Genomic DNA, 19,177 nt, shown 5'->3' on the forward strand with positions numbered 1-19,177 from the left:
TAGGTCCAGAGGGCTTCGCTGCTGAATTTTACCAAATTATTTAAAGAAGAATTAATATCAATTCTTCACAAGCTCTTTCAAAAAACAGAAAATGTGGAGTTCCCACCGCGGCTCAGCAGGTTAAAAACCCAACATTGTCTCTGTAGGGATGTGGGTTCAATCCCTGGCCTCTCTCAGTGGGTTAAAGATCTGAGGGATCCAGTGTTGCTGTGGTGTAGGCCTGCAGCTGCAGCTCCAGTTCAACCCCTAGCCCCAGGAACTTCCATATGCTGCAGGTATAGCCATAAAAAGAAAAGAAAACAAAACAAAAATGAGAGAATACTTTCTACCTCATTTAACTACCAGAACCACTATCTTGACATTACAACCAGACAAAGATAGCACAAAAAAGGAAAACCATAGATTATTATCTCTGTGAATATGGATACAGAAATCCTGAAAAATACCATCAAATCAAATCCAGAAAAATATAGAAATAATTACACACTATAACCAGTAGAAATTTATCCCAGGAATGCAAGGTTGTTTTCACATCAGAAAATCAATTAAATGGATGGAACTAGAGACTCTCGTACTGAGTGAAATGAGTCAGAAAGACAAAGACAAATACCATATGATATCACCTATAACTGGAATCTAACATCCAGCACAAATGAACATCTCCTCAGAAAAGAAAATCATGGACTTGGAGAAGAGACTTGTGGCTGCCCGACGGGAGAGGGAGGGTGTGGGAGGGATCAGGAGCTTGGGGTTATCAGATACAACTTAGAATAGATTTACAAGGAGATCCTGCTGAGTAGCATTGAGAACTATCTCTAGATACTCATATTGCAACAGAACAAAGGGTGGGGGGGAAAATGTATACATGTAAGAATAACTTGATCCCCATGATGTACAGTGGAAAAAATTTTAAAAAATTAAAAAAGAAAATCAATTAATGTAATGCATCACATGAATAGATGAAAAAAACAAAAATCACATGATCATCTCCATTGACTCCAAAAAAGCATTTTACAAAATCCAACACCATTTTATGATTTAAAAAAAAGAAAAAGAAAACAGGACAAGAAGAGATCCTCCTCAACCTAATAAAGGGCTTCTATGAAAATTCCATGACTAACATCATACTCAATGGCGAAGGACTGGATGCTTGCCCGTAACAACAGAGACAAGACAAGAACATTCACTCTTAACCACTTCTCTTAACATTTTACTAGAGACATTTTTTCTAACCAAGACAATTAGGTAAGAGAAAGAAATAAAAGGCATCCAGGAGTTCCCATTGTGGCTCAGCAGAAACGAATCCAACTAGCATCCATGAGGATGAGGGTTTGATCTCCAGCCTTGCTCAGTGGATTGGGGATCTGGCATTGCCATGAGCTGTGGTGTAGGTTGCAGATGCCGGTCAGATCCCACGTGGCTGTGGCTGTGGCTAGCAGCTGTAGCTCTGATTTGACCTTTAGCTTGGGAACTCCCATATGCTTCGGGTTCGGCTCCAAAAAGCAGGGGGAAAAGGGGGGGGGGCATCCATATTGGAAAAGCAGAGGTAAAACTATCCTTATTGGCAGATGATATAATCTTGAATACAGAAAGTCCTAATGAGTCACTAAAAAACTGTTTTAACTAATAAACAATTTCAGAAAGTTTACAGCATGTAAAATCAATATATAGAAATCACATGTATTTCTATATGCTTGCAATGAACAGTATGAAAATAAAACTAACAAAACAATTCCATACACAATTTCGCCAAAAAGAATTAGATACCTATGATCGATGCGGTGATGTGGTGCTCTCCTGGGCCAAGCCTAAGCCCCTCCAGACGAGGGACCGCCCTTCATGGCGAACTGGGCGGCTCTCCTCCTCCTGTCCGCGGGCCCTTCCCACTCCTCCCCCAAGCAGGTGGCCTGGGGAAGGCAGGGGTTTGGCCTCCTGCCGACCCTCAGTCTCCCTCATGCCTCATGGTATCATCCAGACGCTGGGGTTCTCTGATGCAGCAGACACTCTAGCTTAGCCTCTTTGGCTTGTGCCTGGGGAGCCGCACTCCCAGAAGTGGGGAAGGCCTCCCTCGTCGCCACGTTGGGCATCCCGGTTGGTGCGTGAGCAGTGCCTGGCCGGGCCCTCTGTGGTGCCCCTGGAATGCTTTGGGTTGTCGGTCAGGTGCCCACTAGCGTCGTTTTCCTCTCCCAGCGACGAGCCCCTTGGGTCCCTACTGTCGTGGTGTGTCCTGTGAGCAGCTTCCTAAGCCGGGGGGCAGGTGTTGGAGACCATAGAGCAAGTGAAGCTTGTGGTCCCTCCCAGGGGACTTAGGTGGACGCCTTGTCATGGGTCTCCTTCGCTGTGTGCGGGTGGGGACAGATCTTGGCCCTGAGCACATGCCTCGTGCTTCTCCCTTGACCAGGGGCTGCACATGGTCGTGACAGCGACTGTGGTGGGCAGGGAGATGTGAAGGGGGGCCCCCCTCAGGCTTTTTCTGACGCGCGTCCCCCATCCACATAAAAGTCTGAAATGCAAGCCTGGCGGCAGCATAGGCCTCAACCTCCCAGCTCTGATGGTGGATGCTCGCATTGGCCCTGTGCTTTACCCATACCACAGACCCGCTCTGACTCTGCTCTTTGGGAGTGCATTGCCCCCCACGGGTCCTGAAAGGAAGAGATGGTGTGTGGGGCACTATGCCCCTAGGTGAGAAAGCCTTCTCTAGCAATCTGAGAGGGAACCTTGGGGTACCAGACCCCCAGCCACCGCTCCTCTAACGTGTGCAGGCAGTAGCTGCCGGGGCTACTTGCCACAGTGTGTGGGCAAAAACCGCCCTTGCCCTCCGGCAAGGAGTGCACCAGCCTCGCCATGGAGCCAAGTGCTGCTCTTCTGCCTTATTTAAAAAAAGAAAAGAAAAAAAATTAGATACTTATGGATAAATGTAACAAAAGAATTATAAAACATATCTGAAAAGTGTAAAACTGTTGAAAGAAATTAATGAATATTTAAATAACTGGGAAAACATTCCATGTTCATGGATTGAAAGGCTTAATGTTATTAAGATGGCAGTATTCCCAAATTCATCTACAGATTCAGTGCAATCTCTATCAGATTTCCAGGTGACTCCTTTATAGAAATTGACAAAATTGTTAATATGGAATTGCTAGGGACCCAGAATATCCAAAATAATCTTATAAAAGAAGAACAGGAATTCTCTTGTGATGCGGTGGTTTATGGATCCAGTGTTGTCAAGGCAGCTGCTTGGATTACTGCTGTGGCATGGGTTCAATCCAAGGCCCAGAACTTCAACATGCTGCAGGCACAAACCCCCAAAAAAAGAACAAAGTAGGAGGACCCACGTTACTTTCTTCCAAAACTTACTACAAACCTATGCTAATCAAAATAGTGGGTAGTGGTGTAAGGATAGGCACAGAGACCAATGGAATAAAATTGAGAGTCCAGAAAGAAATCTGTGACCAACTTATTTTTCAGCACATTTGCCTAAAACACTGGGGAACCTCAAAATGTATCAAATATAAGATACAAGAACTAAAACTATGAGTTCTTAGACAAAAACATAGGAGTAAATCTTCATGACCTTGGATTTGGTAAAAGATTCTTTGAAATGACACCAAAAGCATGAGCAGTAAAACAAATAAACTTTCAGTGTCACTTGTATAGAGAAATGTTTTACTAAACAATAGAATTCAACAGTAATCTTATAAAAGAAGAACAGGAATTCTGAAAAGTCCTTGCAGGTCAATTCTATGTCCAGAGGACATGATTGCACGTTGTCACAGAATGTCCAGTAATTGATGCCCATAGCCATGTTGTCAAGACATCAAAGAGTGAAAAATGTGTTCACTGAGGAAGGGCAGCCATCCAATGTGTTTAAAATAGTCTGGCATGAAAATAGATATGCATTGATTATCTGGAAAAGGACATCATCAGGAGTATTTCTGTCCCCAGTAAAGCTGTATAAGGAAGGTGTTGGCCTGCCCCTTAAGGAGAAAAATGTTACAGAAAGACTGAGTTCTGTCCTTATTTTCAGGTGTTGCTGTGGCCAACTCACCAACCAGCATATCCCCCCTCTGCCAAGTGTAACGGCCAGCAAAAATGGAGAGGAAAATAAGCAGGTGGACACGCAGCCTGAAAAATGGTCTGTTGGCAAACACACCCAGAGCTACCCAACAGATTCCTACGGGATTCTTGAATTCCAGGGTGGTGGCTACTCCAATAAAGCCATGGTAAGAGAGTCCTGAGAAGGGATGCCCTTGAGCCTACAGCCTCTATCAGAGGCCTAGCCTCCCAGACTCCTGGACTGTAGACACCTGTATCTTCTTTTGGGGATGTGGCTCAATCTTCCTAGATATTTCATCATAAAGACAAGAAATATAGCGGTGCACTCGACTTGTTAGCCATGAGGTTTGGAAACTGGGCATGTGGTGTCCTTGAAACCCACACCAATATTGTGAGTCCACAAATCACAGTCCAGCCTGACTTTGCAACCATACTCAATACCCCATCTCCAGGGAGATGAATTATGTCATCTGTTTTTCAGGGTGTTTGGGGTTTGCTTTTGTTTTTTTTCTAACTGTGGACATTTAACCTCCCTTAAATCAGTTGGGAGTGTCTGGAAATATTTCCCTCTGAGGCCCATCCACAGCCTCCCTGGGCCTGAATTCATTTGGCCCCAGAAGCCAGAGGTCTTTCACATTTGCATGTAAACCGGGAGTGCCCTCTGCCTTTCTGACATGCCCTGCCAGAGAGGGGAGGCATCAGTACTGTGGTCCCTTTCAGCTCACTCTGAATAATACTCCCACATGCCCAGTCAGACCGTTTTTGCCATTTCATTTTATTTCACTGGCCCAACATCATTGTTGAAAAAAAATTCAGTTGTGTTCCAAATCCCACAGCACAGGGGCTTCCGAAATGGCACCCTGCATGCTGGCCTGGACATAAAGAAGTGATTCATAGGGGCCAAGGCATTGGGCCATTAACCTCTTCTCCACTTTGAGGTGAAGGTCCAGCCCAGAGGTTGGCCCCTCATCCCAACTCCCATCCCCATTCCCTCCACAATGTCCTAGCCAACCTCTGGAGCCACATTCCAGCTGAGCCAGCTTTGGAATTGATGCATTCAAGATGAGAGCTGCCAGGTGAAATATAAAACACCCAGTTATATTTCAAGTAAACCACAGATAATTATTTAGTATAAGTATGTCCCAAGTGTTGCAGGAGACCTACCTATCTGAAAGCATTTTTCATCGTTTATATGAAATTCAAGTTCAGCTGAGAAGTCTGTGTTTTCATTTGCTAAACCTGGCAACCTTCCAAAATTCCCTTGCATCATTTGGCCAGATGCACAGAAAGGACCCCAGAACCCCTTGGGAGAGAAGGCCAGGTGGCTGTTGCTTGGACAGGAGCAGTGGCCCTGTTCCCTGTGACACAAGAGTCAACACCAAGAACAGGTGATGAGGGCCACACTCTCTTTTGCAGTATATCCGGGTATCCTATGACACCAAGCCCGATTCACTGCTTCATCTCATGGTGAGAGACTGGCAGCTGGAGCTCCCCAAGCTCTTAATATCTGTGCATGGAGGCCTCCAGAACTTTGAGATGCAGCCCAAGCTGAAGCAGGTCTTTGGGAAAGGTCTGATCAAGGCTGCTGTGACCACTGGGGCCTGGATCTTCACTGGGGGAGTCAGCACCGGTAAGAAAAGGCCCTCTTCCTGGCTGTAAAAGTACACATGCAGAGCTCATCGTGGCTTTAGGATAATTAAGATCAAAATCCAAAACATGCTGCATCCTGAAAATATTTATGGCGGAAATGAAATCTTTATTCAGTAGCTCATGTTTTATTTTGGTATGATTGTGATAATGGTCCCCAAACTGAGCCCTGGGCAAGCCTCATTTTCACTTAGGCTCCTGACAATCCTTTCCCCATCCTGTGGGAGAGGAAACCGAGGCACAGAGAGGTTGAGGAACATGGCAGGCAAACTGAATCTCGACTTTAGCTGGATGCAGCCAACCGTGTCACTCCTACCCTTAGGTCTTAGAAAGTTGTCAAGGAAACCCTGCACAGTTGCTTTGGTTTCTGGTTTTGTTTCTACTTTTGTAGGAGTTGATGCAGGATGACTAGCTCTTATGAGGCCGGACTTTCAGTGTGCTTTCTTGATGAATGTTATCATGTCTCAGCGCTGTAAAAATTACAGTGGCTCAGAGGGGTCCCTAAACTTCATGAATAGTGGTTCGATGGGAGGTAAGGAGCTTACCAGTGTGACTTGTGGCTGTTCACAGGTGTCATCAGTCACGTGGGGGATGCCTTGAAAGACCACTCCTCCAAGTCCAGGGGCCGGGTTTGTGCCATAGGAATTGCTCCCTGGGGCATCGTAGAGAATAAGGAAGACCTGGTTGGAAAGGATGTAAGTGTTTTCTCCCCAATTTTTAATTTTTTTTTAATTTTATAATGATTTTTTCCATTATAGCTGGTTTACAGTGTTTTGTCAATTTTCTACTGTACAGCAAGGTGACCCAGTCACACATGCATGTATACATTCTTTTTTCTCACATTATCATGCTCCATCATAAAGTGATTAGATATAGTTCCCAGTGCTATACAGCAGGATCTCATTGCTTATCTACTCCAAAGGCAATAGTTTGCATCTATTAACCCCAAATTCCCAATCCATCTCACTCCCTCCCCCTTCCCCTTGGCAACCACAAGTCTGTTCTCCATGTCCATGATTTTCTTTTCTGCAGAAAGATTCATTTGTGCCATATATTAGATTCCAGACATAAGTGATTTCATATGGTATTTGTCTTTCTCTTTCTGACTTACTTCACTTAGTATGAGAGTCTCTAGTTCCATCCATGTTGCTGCAAATGGCATTATTTTGCTGTTTTTACGGCTGAGTAGTATTCCATTGTACACACACACACACACACACACACACACACACACACACACACACCTTCTTAATCCAATCATCTGTCGATGGACATTTAGGTTGTTTCCATGTCTTGGCTATGGTGCTGCAATGAACAAATGGATGCATGTGTCTTTTTCAAGGAAAGTTTTGTCCGATGGATATATGCCCAAGAGTGGGCTTGCTGGGTCATATGGTAATTCTATGCATAGTTTTCCAAGGTATTTCCATACTGTTTTCCATAGTGGTTGTACCAGTTAACATTCCCACCAACAGTGAAGGAGGGTTCCCTTTTCTCCACACCCCTCCAGCATTTATTTTTTGTGGACTTAGTAATGATGGCCATTCTGACTGGTGTGAGGTGGTACCTCATAGGAGTTTTGATTTGCATTTCTCTAATAATCAGTGATGTTGAGCATTTTTTCATGTGTTTGTTGGCCATCTGTACATCATTAGAGAAATGTCTGTTCAGGTCTTTTGCTCACTTTTCAATTGGGTTGTTGGCTTTTTTGCTGTTGAGTTGTATAAGGTGTTTGTATATTTTAGAGATTAAGCCCTTGTCAGTTGCATCATTTGAAACTATTTATCCCCTTTCTGTAAGTTGTCTTTTTGTTTTTTTTTTTTTGTAATGATTTTTATTTTTTCCATTATAGCTGATTTACAATGTTCTGTCAATTTTCTACTGCACAGCAACATGACCCAGTCACACATACATGTATACATTCCTTTTTCTCACATTATCATGCTCCATCACATGGAGGCATATATATATATATTTTTTATGGTTTCCTTTGCTGTGCAAAAGCTTGTTAGTTTGATTAGGTCTCATTGGTTTATCTTTGCTTTTATTTCTGTTGCTTTGGGAGACTGACCTGAGAAAACATTTGTAAGGTTGATGTCAGAGAATGTTTTGCCTATGTTCTCTTCTAGGACTTCGATGGTGTCTTGTCTTATGTTTAAGTCTTTAAGCCATTTTGACTTTATTTTTGTGCATGTTGTGAGGGTGTCTTCCAGTTTCATTGATTTATATGCACCACTTGCTGAAAAGTCTTTTTTCCATTTTATATTATTTCCTCCTTTGTGAAAGATCAATTGACCGTAGGTGTCTGGGTTTATTTCTGGATTCTCTATTCTTTTCCATTAGTCTGTCTGTCTGTTTTGGTACTGGTACCACACTATCTTGATTATTGTGGCTTTGCAATATTACCTGAAGTCTGGAGGAGTTATGCCTCCTGCTTGGTTTTTGTTCCACAGAATTGCTTTGGCAATTCTGGGTCTTTTGTGATTCCATATAAATTTTTGAATTGTTTGTTCTAGTTCTGTGAAAAAATGTCATGGGTAATTGGATAGGGATTGTATTTAATCTGTAGATTGCTTTGGGTAGTATGGCCATTTTTACAATATTAATTTTTCCAACCCAGAAGTATGGAATATCTTTCAATTTCTTTGAATCCTCTTTAATTTCCTTGATTAAGGTTTTATAGTTCTTAGCATATAAGTCTTTCACCTCCTTGGTCAGGTTTATTCCCAGGTATTTGATTTTTTTTGGGGGGGGTGATTTTAAAAGGTATATTTTTGTATTCCTTTTCTAATATTTCTTTGTTAGCATACAGAAATGTGGCTTATTTCTGAATGTTAATTTTACATCCTGCTACTTTGCTGAATTTGTTGATCAGTTGGAATAGTTTTGGGGTTGAGTCCTTAGGGTATACTATCATGTCTTCTGCCTACAGTGACAATTTTACCTTTTCTCTTCCAATTTGGATTCTTTTTATTTCTTTTGTTTGTCTGATTGTCATGGCTAGAACTTCCAGTACTACATTGAATGAAAGTGGTGAGAGTGGGCATCCTTGTCTTATTCCAGATTTTAGTGGGAAGGCTTTCAGCTTTTCTCCATTGAGTATTGTATTTGCTGTGGGTTTCTCATAAACGGCTTTTATTATGTTATGTTCCCTCTATACCCTCTTTGGTAAGAGTTTTTATCATGAATGAATGTTGGACTTTGTCAAATACTTCTTCTGCATCTATTGAGATGATCATGTGGTTTTTTTACTTTTCTTGTGTTAATGTGGTGTATGATGTTGATTGATTTGCATATATTGAACCATCCTTGTGAACCTGGAATGAATCCCACTTGGTCGTGGTATATGATCTTTTTTATATATTGTTGGATTCGGTGGGCCAAAATTTTGTTGAGAATTTTTGCGTCTATACTCATCAAAGATATTGGCTTATAGTTTTCTTTTTTGGTAGTATCTTTGTCTGGTTTTGGTATTAGGGTGATGGTGGCATTGTAGAATACTTTGGGAGTGTTCCTTCTTCTTCAAACTTTTGGAAAAGTTTAAGGAGAGTGGGTATAAATTCCTCTTTGTATGTTTGGTAGAATTCACCTGTGAAGCCTGGACTGGACTTTTATTAGTAAGGGGTGTTTTGGCTATATATTCAATTTCATTTCTAGTGATTGGTCCACTCAGCTGATCTACTTCTTCTCGATTCAGTTTTGGCAGGCTGTAAGTCTCTAAAAAGTTGTCCATTTCTTCTAGGTTGTCAAATTTTTGGCATATAATTGCTCATAGTATTCTCTTATGTTTTTGTTTTTTTTTTTTTTTGTATTTCTGCAGTATCCATTGAGATTTCTCCTTTTTCATTTCTTATTTTGTCTATTTGGGTTTTTTCGCACCTCTTCTTGGTGAGTCTGGCCAGAGGTTTGTCAATTTTGTTTACCTTTTCAAAGAACCACCTCTTGGTTTTATTGATTTTTCCTATTGTTTCTTGAATCTCTGTTTTATTGATTTCTTCTCTGATCTTTATGCATTCCTTCCTTCTGCTGACTTTAGGTTTTGATGTTCTTTTTCTAATTCATTTAGGTGGTGGGTTAAGTTGTCGATTTGAGATTTTTCTTCTATTTTGAGGAAGGCCTTTATTGCTATGAATTTCCCTCTGAGCACTGCTTTTGCAGCATCCCATAGATTTTGAGTAGTTGTGTCTTCATTATCACTTGTCTCCATGTATTTTTGTTTTGTCTTTTTGTCTTTTGAGGGCCACACCCACAGCATATGGAGGTTCCAGGCTAGGGATCTAATTGGAGCTGTAGCCGTTGGCCTATGCCACAGCCATAGCAACACCAGATCCTTAACCCACTGAGCAAGGCCAGGGATTGAACCCACAACTTCATGGTTCCTAGTCAGATTTGTTTCTGCTGCACCATGATGGGATTCCTCGAGGTATTTTTTAATTTCCTTCTTGATCTCCTCATTGACCCATTGGTTTTTTAGTATCATGTTGTTTAGTCTCCATGTAATTAGTTTTTACTCATTTTTTTTCCTGTGGTTGATTTCTAGTTTCATGCCATCGTAGTCAGAGAAGTTACTTGAAATAATTTCTATACTCTTAAATTTGTTGTTAGCTTTGTGCCCCTGTATGTTATAGATCCTTGAGAATGTTCCATGTGCACTTGAGAAGAATGTATTTTCTGATTTTTTTGGATGTAATTTCCTTAAAAATGTCAATTAAATATAACTTTTCTATTGTGTCATTTAGGATCTCCATTGCCTTATTGATTTTCTGTCTAGAGGATCTGTCCATTGATGTGAGTGGGGTGTTAAAATCTCCTACTCTTATTGTATTCCTCTCAATTTCTCCTTTTATGTCTGTTAGTATTTGTTGTATGTATCTGGGTGCACATATATTAGGGGCATATATATTAATGATTGTAATATCCTCTTCTTGAATGGATCCCTTTACCATTAAATAGTGTCCTTCTTTGTCTTTCTTTACAGCCTTCATTTTAAAGTCTATTTTGTCTGATATGAGTATTTCAACTCCTGATTTCCTGCCTTGTCCATTGGCGTGAAATACCTTTTCCCAAACCCTCACTTTCAATCTATATGTGTCCTTTGCCCTAAGCATATGGGCACTGCCTGGAGCAATCGGCAGTGGCAGCAATAGGGCCGGTGTGCTCCCAGGGGTGTGAGAACAACAACAGGTGGTGTTTGGTCACAATGCCCTCCTCTTTGTTGCCCTTGAGGTGATTGGGGCTGCAAGTGATGCCTGTTCACGGACCCTTAGTGGTAGCAGGCCACGCCCACTTCTGGAGTCAGATAACTGCAGTGGTTTGCTCCAGCCACCTGTAGCCCATGCAAGAAGCACCTCATCCTGCTAAGCCTCCACAGGAGGTGCTACACCAGCTGCTCCTAGCTTTAGATTCCTGGGAAGGGACAATGATCAAGCATCTGCGCACTGCCCAGAGTGTTTGGCTGTGGCAACAGCAGGGCAGGTGTGCTCCCAGGGGAGCAAGAGCAACAACAGGTGGTGTTCCATCCAAATGTCCTCCTCTGTGGTGTCTTCTGAGGGGTTTGGGGCTGCAAGTGGTTCTTGTTTGGGGATCCCAAGTGGTGGTGGGCCACGCCCACCTCTGGAGTCAGAGGTAACTGAGGTGGTTTTCCCCCACCACCTGCAGATCACACAAGAAGCACCCAGTCCCAATTAGCCATGCAGGAGGTGCTGCACCAGCTGCTCCTAGTTGTAGGGTCTTGGGAAGGAACAGTGATCAAGCACCTGGGAGCTGCCCAGAGCGTTTGGCAGTGGCAGCTGCAGGGTGGGTGTGTTCCCATGGGGTGAGAATAATAACGTGTGGTGCTTGGTTGCAGTGCCCTCTTTTTCGCTGACCCATGAAGTGACTGGGGCCTCCAGTGGAGCCCATTCTCAGGCCCCCGGTGGTGGCAGGCCACACCTCCCTCTGGCCTCTGAGATGACCACCATGATCTGTCCCTGCTACCTGTATGTAGATCATGCAAAAGGCACCACATTGCATTTAGCCCCCCACTGCCATTAGCCCACACAAGAGGTTCCCAGCCACTCGTAGCCTGCACAAGAATTGCCCAATCTCCCATAGCCCAAGCAAGTGGCTTCTCACCACCCATAGCCTGCACCCGAGGTACCCCACCCTCTGAGAGCCTGCTACATGCATGGGTGCACAGGAAGATTCCTATGGCAGTCTCCTCCTCCTCATCTCCCTCCCCAACAGTGGTGCCTTGCTTCTCCTGTGGGCCCAGACCACCTCCCTTGTTCCCTCTGCTGTAGTATTCCACTCCCCAGCCCTTAGCACACCACTCCCCCACCCATGGCACAGAGCTCCTTAGCCCCTTAGGCTGTCCCCAAGCAGCCAACCCTAGTCCTCTCCCTGGGACTGACCTCTGGAGCCTAAGTCTTGGTGCCCAACCCCTGCCCAAGCATTTCAGTCTGTGGCAACTGGGCCATGGTTCAGATGATTCACACAGCTCTCACTCTGCTTTGCCCTCCTCAGTCCAACTGCTGTACTTTTCTCGGCAATTTTGAGGTCCCTCCAACTCAGCTGATCTTTCTGTCAGTTAGGTGGCTTGAAGGGTGTGGGTTCCTTGTCTCCTTCACAGCTCTCTCTCAGGAATGCTAGTCCTATCCTGATTCTTTTTCACTCTCTCTCTCTTTTTCCTTTGTTCTACCCAGTTAAGTCAAGAGTTTCTTGCCCTTTTTGGAGGTTTAAATTCTTTTTTTTTTTTTGTTACTCAATGAATTTATTACATTTGTAGTTATACAATGATCATCACAATCCAATTTTATAGGATTTCTATCCCACAACCCCAGCTCATCGCGCCACCCCCCAAACTGTCTCCTTTGGAGACCATAAATTTTTCAAAGTCTGTGAGTTAGTATCTGTTCTACAAAGAAGTTCATTCTGTCCTTTTTTCAGGTTCCACATGTCAGTGAAAGCATTTGATGTTGGTGTCTCATTGTCTGACTGACTTCACTTAGCATGATAATTTCTAGTTCCATCCATGTTGCTAAAAATGCCAGTATTTCGTTCCTTTTAATGGCTGAGTAATATTCCATTGTGTATATGTACCACATCTTCTGGATCCACTCCTCTGTTAATGGACATTTAGGTTGTTTCCATGTCTTTGCTATTGCAAATAATGCTGCAATGAACATCGGAGTACATGTGTCTTTGCTAGTCATAGTTTTCTCTGGATAAATGCCCAGGAGTGGGATTGCTGGACCAAATGGTAGTTCTATTTTTAGTTTTCTGAGGAATCTCCATTCTGTTTTCCACAGTGATTCCACCAATTTACAATCCCACCAACAGTGTACTAGGGTTCCTTTTTCTCCACACCCTCTCCAGCACTTATTATTTGTAGACTTTTTGATGATGGCCAGTCTGGCTGGTGTAACGTGGTACCTCAGAGTGGTTTGACTTGCATTTCCCTAATAATGAGTGATGTTGAACATCTTTTCATGTGTTTATTGGCCATCTGTATGTCTTCTTTGGAGAATTGTTTAGATCTTCTGCCCGTTTTTTGATGAGGTTGTTTGTTTTTTTGGTATGGAGCTGCAGAAGGTGTTTATAAATTTTGAAGATTAATCCCTTGTCAGTTTTTCTCCCATTCTGTGGGTTGTCTTTTTGTTTTGTTTAGGGTTTCCTTTGCTGTGAAGAAACTTTTCAGTTTGATTAGGTCCCATTTGTTTATTTTTGTTTTTACTGTCAATACTCCAAGAGGTGGATCTGAGAAGATGTTTCTGTCCTTTATGTCAGAGAGGGTTTGGCCTATGTTTTCCTCTAAGAGTTTCATAGCGTCTGGTCTTCTCTCTAGGTCTTTTATCCATTTTGAGTTTATTTTTGTGTATGGTGTTAGGGAGTGTTCTCATTTCATTCTTTTCCATGCGGCTGTCCAGTTTTCCCAGCACCACTTATTATACAAACTGTCCTTTCTCCATTGTATATCCTTGCCTCCTTTGTCATAGATGAGTTGGCTGTAGGTGCGTGGGTTGAATTCTGGGCTTTCTAGTCTGTTCCACTGATCTCTATTTCTGTCTTTGTGCCAGTACCATACGGTTTTGATGATTGTTGCTTTGTAGTATAGTCTGAAGTCCGGGAGCCTGGTTCCTTCAGCTCCATTTTTCTTTTTCAGGATGTCTTTGGCTATTCTGGGTCTTTTGTGCTTCCAAACAAACTTTAAAATATTTTGTTCAAGTTCTGTGAAAAATGTCCTTGGTAATTTGAGAGGGATTGCATTGAATTTGTAGATTGCCTTAGGTAGTATAGTCATTTTGATAATATTAACTCTTCCAATCCAAGAGCATGGTGTGTCTTTCCATCTATTTGTGTCATCTTTGATTTCTTTCATCAATGTCTTATAGTTTTCAGAGTACAGGTCTTTTGACTCTTTAGGTAGGTTTATTTCTAGGTATTTTATTCTTTTGGATGTGATGGTAAACAGGATTGCTTCCCTAATTTCTCTTTCTGCTCTTTCATTGTTAGTGTATACAAATGCCATCGATTTCCATGGATTAATTTTGTAACCTGCAACTTTGCCAAATTCATGGATGAGCACTAACAGTTTTGTGGTAGAGTCTTTAGGATTCTCTAGGTATGGTATCATGTCATCTGCAAATAGTGATAGTTTTACTTCTTCCTGTCCAATTTGGATTCTTTTTATCTCTTTTACTTCTCTGATTGCTGTGGCTAGGACTTCCAGAACTATGTTGAAGATTAGTGGTGAGAGCGGACATCCTTGTCTTGTTCCTGATCTCAGCAGGAATTCTTTCAGCTTTTCACCATTGAGAATGATGTTTGCTGTGAGTTTTTCATATGTGGCCTGTATAATGTTGAGGTAGGTTCGTGTTATGCCCACTTACTGAAGGGTTTTTATCAGAAATGGGTGTTGGATGTTGTCAAAGGCTTTTTCCACATCTATTGAGAGGATCATATGGTTTTTATTCTTCAGTTTGTCAATATGGTGTATCACACTGTTGGATTTGTGGGTATTGAAGAACCCTTGCATCCCTGGGATAAATCCCACTTGATCATGATGTACAATCCTTTTAATGTATTGTTGGATGTGGTTTGCTAGTATTTTGTTGAGGATTTTTGCATTGATGTTCATCAGTGAAATTGGCCTGTAATTTTCTTTTTTTGTGGTATCTTTGTCTGGTTTTTGTATCAGGGTGATGGTGACCTCATAGAATGCGTTTGGGAGTATCCCTTCCTCTGCAATTTTTTGAAATAGTTTCAGAAGAAGAGGTGTGAGCTCTTCTCGAAATGTTTGATAGAATTCGCCTGTGAAGCCATCTGGTCCTGGACTTTTGTTTATTGGAAGTTTTTTAATCCCAGTTTCAATTTCAGTTCTTGTGATTGATCCATTCATCTTTTCTATTTCATCTTGGTTTAGTCTTGGAAGATTGTACTTTTCTAAGAATTTGTCCATTTCTTCTAGGTTTTCCGTTTTATTGGCGTAGAGTTGCATATAGTAGTCTCTCATGATCCTTTTATTTCTGTGACGTCTGTATTACTTCTTTTTTCATTTCTAATTTTATTGATTTGAGTCCTCTCTCTTTTTTGCTTGATAAGTCTGGCTAGGGGTTTATCAATTTTGTTGATCTTTTCAAAGAACCAGCTTTTCATTTCATTGATCTTTTCTATGGTTTTCTTTGTTTCTATTTCATTGATTTCTGCTCTGATCTTTATGATTTCTTCCCTTCTACTTTAGGTCTTGTCTGTTCTTCTCTCTCAAGCTGCTTCAGATGTAAAGTTAGCTTGTTAATTTGAGCTTTTTCTTGTTTCCTGGGGTGGGCTTGTATTGCTATAAACTTTCCTCCTAGAATGGCTTTTGCTGCATCCCATGGGTTTTGGAGTGTCGTATCTTCATTGTCATTTGCTTCTCAGTGTTTTTTAATTTCCTCTTTGATTTCTTCAGGGATCCATTGGTTGTTTAGTAGCATGTTGTTGAGTCTCCACGTGTTTGTGTTTTTTGCAGTTTTTTTCTTGTTGTTGATTTCCAGTCGTATAGCGTTGTGGTCAGAAAAGATGCTTGATATGATTTCAATTTTGTTAATGTTACCGAGGCTTGATTTGTAGCCCAGGATGTGATCAATCTTAAAGACTGTTCCATGAACACTTGAGAAGAATGTGTATTCTTTTGCTTTTGGATGCAGTGTCCTGTAGATATCTATTAAGTCCATTTGGTTTAATGCATCATTCAGGGCCTGTGTTTCTTTATTGATTTTCTGTCTGGTTGATCTGTCCATTGCTGCAAGTGGGGTGTTAAAGTCCCCCTCTATTATTGCATTATTGTTGATTTGTCCTTTTAAGGTTGTTAGCAGTTGCGTTATATATTGTGGTGAATCTATGTTGGGTGTGTAGATATTTAAAATTGTTATATCATCTTCTTGGATTGATCCTTTGATCATTAGGTAGTGACATTCTTTGTCCCTTATAGTATTCATTTTAAAGTCTATTTTGTCTGACATGAGTATTGCTACTCCAGCTTTATTTTGAGTCCCGGTTGCATAAAATATTTTCTTCCATCCTCTCATTTTCAATTTGTATGTGTCCTTAGAAGTTAAGTGGGTCCCTTGAAGACAGCATATATATGGATCTTGTTTTTGTACCCATTCGGTCAGTCTATTTCTTTTGGTTGGGGCATTTAGTCCATTAACACTTAAGGTAATTATTGATATGTATGTTCTTATTGCCATTTTATTAATTGCTTTGGATTTGTTTTTGTTGCTCTTTTTTCTTCCCTTCTTCTCTTTTTCTCTCCTCTTGTGGTTTGATGACTATCTTTAGTGTTGTATTTGCATTGATTTTTTTGAAATTTTGTTTTTTTAATTTTACAGAATAAAATACATATATTTAAACACAATTACATTCACACAGATTATTATATCATGGATCTTAAGAAACAGATTAAGTGACTCCCTCTGGAGAAGTGGAATGGAAAATATGCTGAGACGAATAGGAAATTTATTCTATACTTCATCCCATTTTGTATGGCTTTCCTTTTTACTATTTAGTATTATCTATTACATTTCAATTTTTCTTTAAAAATTAGCATTATATTAAAATTGTGTATATTGTGCAAGTAAAATTTATAAAGAAAGCCTTATATATCATTAAATATTTTACATAGCATAATAAAAAGAATAACTTAACTGGTAGGAATAACAAAAATAATATATCCTCTGAATATAAGTAAAATATAAAATTCATAAATTGGTTAAAAAAACAGTGTAACTATATAAATATGTCCTCACAATTTGTTACATCTGTTGATTCTTCAATATAGGCATTACACCATTCTAGGTGGTGTGATAAACAAGACATTATAGACCTTACATTGTACCATGGACAGAAATGGTTATTAATAACACAATTATAGAACTGTATTATTTAATTGTACAGTTGCATTATTTAGTTATAATTATCATAAATTCTTTGATGGAGAGGAAATCAGAATCAGATCTAAGAAGACTTCAGCATTCCAAGAATGATTTCAAATGACCCCCTTCATGGTGGATTATGCATTTATTTACTATGAGATATATTTCTTCTCCTGAGATTCCTTGTTTGTGTATCAATTTTAGATTTTTGGTTTGCGGTTATTCTGAAGTTTTGATGTAAGAGTCTGTATGTATATAAGATTGCTTAAAGTTGTTGGTCTCTTAATTGCAAGTTCATCTCCAGTGTCCTGCATTTGTACCCACCTCTTCTCATGATTTCTGATTTTGGTGGCACAATTGTGCATGGATGATTTTGTATCTACGTATATATACCTTTACTGGTGAGTCTTGTCATTTGTGGAATTTTTTTTTTTCCTGTTGCTGTCTTTTCTTTGCTGCCTAGAGAAGTTCCTTTAGTATTTGTTGTAAGACTGGTTTAGTGTTGCTGAATTCTCTTAGCTTTTGCTTATCTGTGAAGCTTTTGATGGAGGCTTAAGTTCTTCTTCCAGCATTCAGTGGATGTTCTGTATGAGTCATTTTACATGTAGATGTGGTTTTTTGATGTGTATGTGGGAGAAGGTGAGCATGACCTCTTACTCCTGTGCCATCTTTATCCCTGTCTCCTCCACAATTTTTAAAAAACCAAAGTCTTTACTCTGATATTATTGTAGATTTCTCCTGCAGTTGTAGGAAATAACAGAGAGGTCCCATATAACCTTTCCACTTTTCCCTAAAGTAACATCTTGCAAAAGCATGTACAGTATCTCATCCACAATGTTGACATCAATCTGGTGAAGATGAAGAACATTTCTATCACCACTGGGATCCTCCTTGTTGCCCTTTAATATCCATGCCTGTTTCCTTCCTGCCTCCACTTCCTCCTTAACCTGAGCAACCACGCCTCCACTCTTCATCCTATAACTGTATCATTTCAAGAATGTTGTATAATGGGGTCATAGAGTATGCAACCTTTGAGGACCGGCTTTTTACATTCCACTTAATTCTCTAGATATCCATACAGGTGGCTGTGTGTATCAGCAGTTCACTCCTTTTTATTGTTGAGTAGGGGTTCTGCAGTATGGATGTACCACAGGTTTTTTTAACCTTTGATCTGCGGAAGGATATCTGGGTTGTTTCCAAATTGGCTATTACAACAAAGCTGCCATAGGGCATTCCCTGGTAGCCTAGCAGTTAAGGATCTGGCATTGTCACTGCTGTGGCTCTGGTTACTGCTATGGCACGGGCTTGATCCCTGGCCTGGGAACCTCTGCATGCCTCCAGCATGGCCAAAAAACCTTTTAAGAAATAAAAAATAAATTTAAAAAAATTTAAAGGCTGCCATAAACACTTATGTACAGGATTTTGTATTCATGTAATTTTTCACCCCTACGTTGGTATCCCCCCCCCATCTTTAAGGGATTAAAAACCCCTACAAGACAATAGGGTGGGGGCTCTTCTCCCCCCTCCCAGCAGTCCTGGGAGCTATTTGCTTTCCTGTAATAAAGGCTATGCTCGCTTGCAAAAAAAGAGAAAGTTTTCACTTCTCTGCAATAAGTGCCTGGGTATGCACTTGTTGGGTCTCACAATCTAAAATGCTGGCTTGTTAAGATCTCAAGTAACTTTTCTAATTTAGCATTAAAATTCACAAAATAAATCCTTCAACAGAGAGGCTGAGGAGAGTGGGTAAGTCAAAGTCCACAAAGAGGTGGAGCAGTCGCTATGTGTACATGTTCTTGTTTCCCCGTTAGCCTGGCTGTTGATGTTCAGTGGCTCTGACTTGTGCATTTTGCCAGGTGACCCGCGTGTACCAGACCATGTCCAATCCCCTGAGTAAGCTCTCTGTGCTCAACAACTCTCACACCCACTTCATCCTGGCCGACAACGGCACCCTCGGCAAGTACGGTGCCGAGGTGAAGCTTCGGAGACAGCTGGAGAAGCACATCTCTCTGCAGAAAATCAACACGAGTAAGTTCTGAGGAGGAGTTCCATAGCAGGGCTGTGGGTTAATGATCTGGCTTGTC

At 41.1% G+C, this 19,177-nt stretch overlaps 1 protein-coding gene across 1 annotated transcript in view; it reads left to right on the forward strand.

Moving 5' to 3' along the window:
• TRPM1 (transient receptor potential cation channel subfamily M member 1) overlaps positions 1-19,177 on the forward strand; it is a 138,674-nt gene that overhangs the window by 47,987 nt on the left and 71,510 nt on the right. Inside the window, exons 8-11 of the mRNA XM_021084963.1 lie at positions 4,028-4,223; positions 5,473-5,686; positions 6,274-6,398; positions 18,950-19,121. Of these exons, the coding sequence (XP_020940622.1) occupies positions 4,028-4,223; positions 5,473-5,686; positions 6,274-6,398; positions 18,950-19,121 (707 nt within the window). The remainder of the gene's footprint in view (positions 1-4,027; positions 4,224-5,472; positions 5,687-6,273; positions 6,399-18,949; positions 19,122-19,177) is intronic.

Source organism: Sus scrofa, chromosome 1, assembly GCF_000003025.6.
Source record: "Sus scrofa isolate TJ Tabasco breed Duroc chromosome 1, Sscrofa11.1, whole genome shotgun sequence".
Classification (NCBI taxonomy): Eukaryota; Metazoa; Chordata; class Mammalia; order Artiodactyla; family Suidae; genus Sus; species Sus scrofa.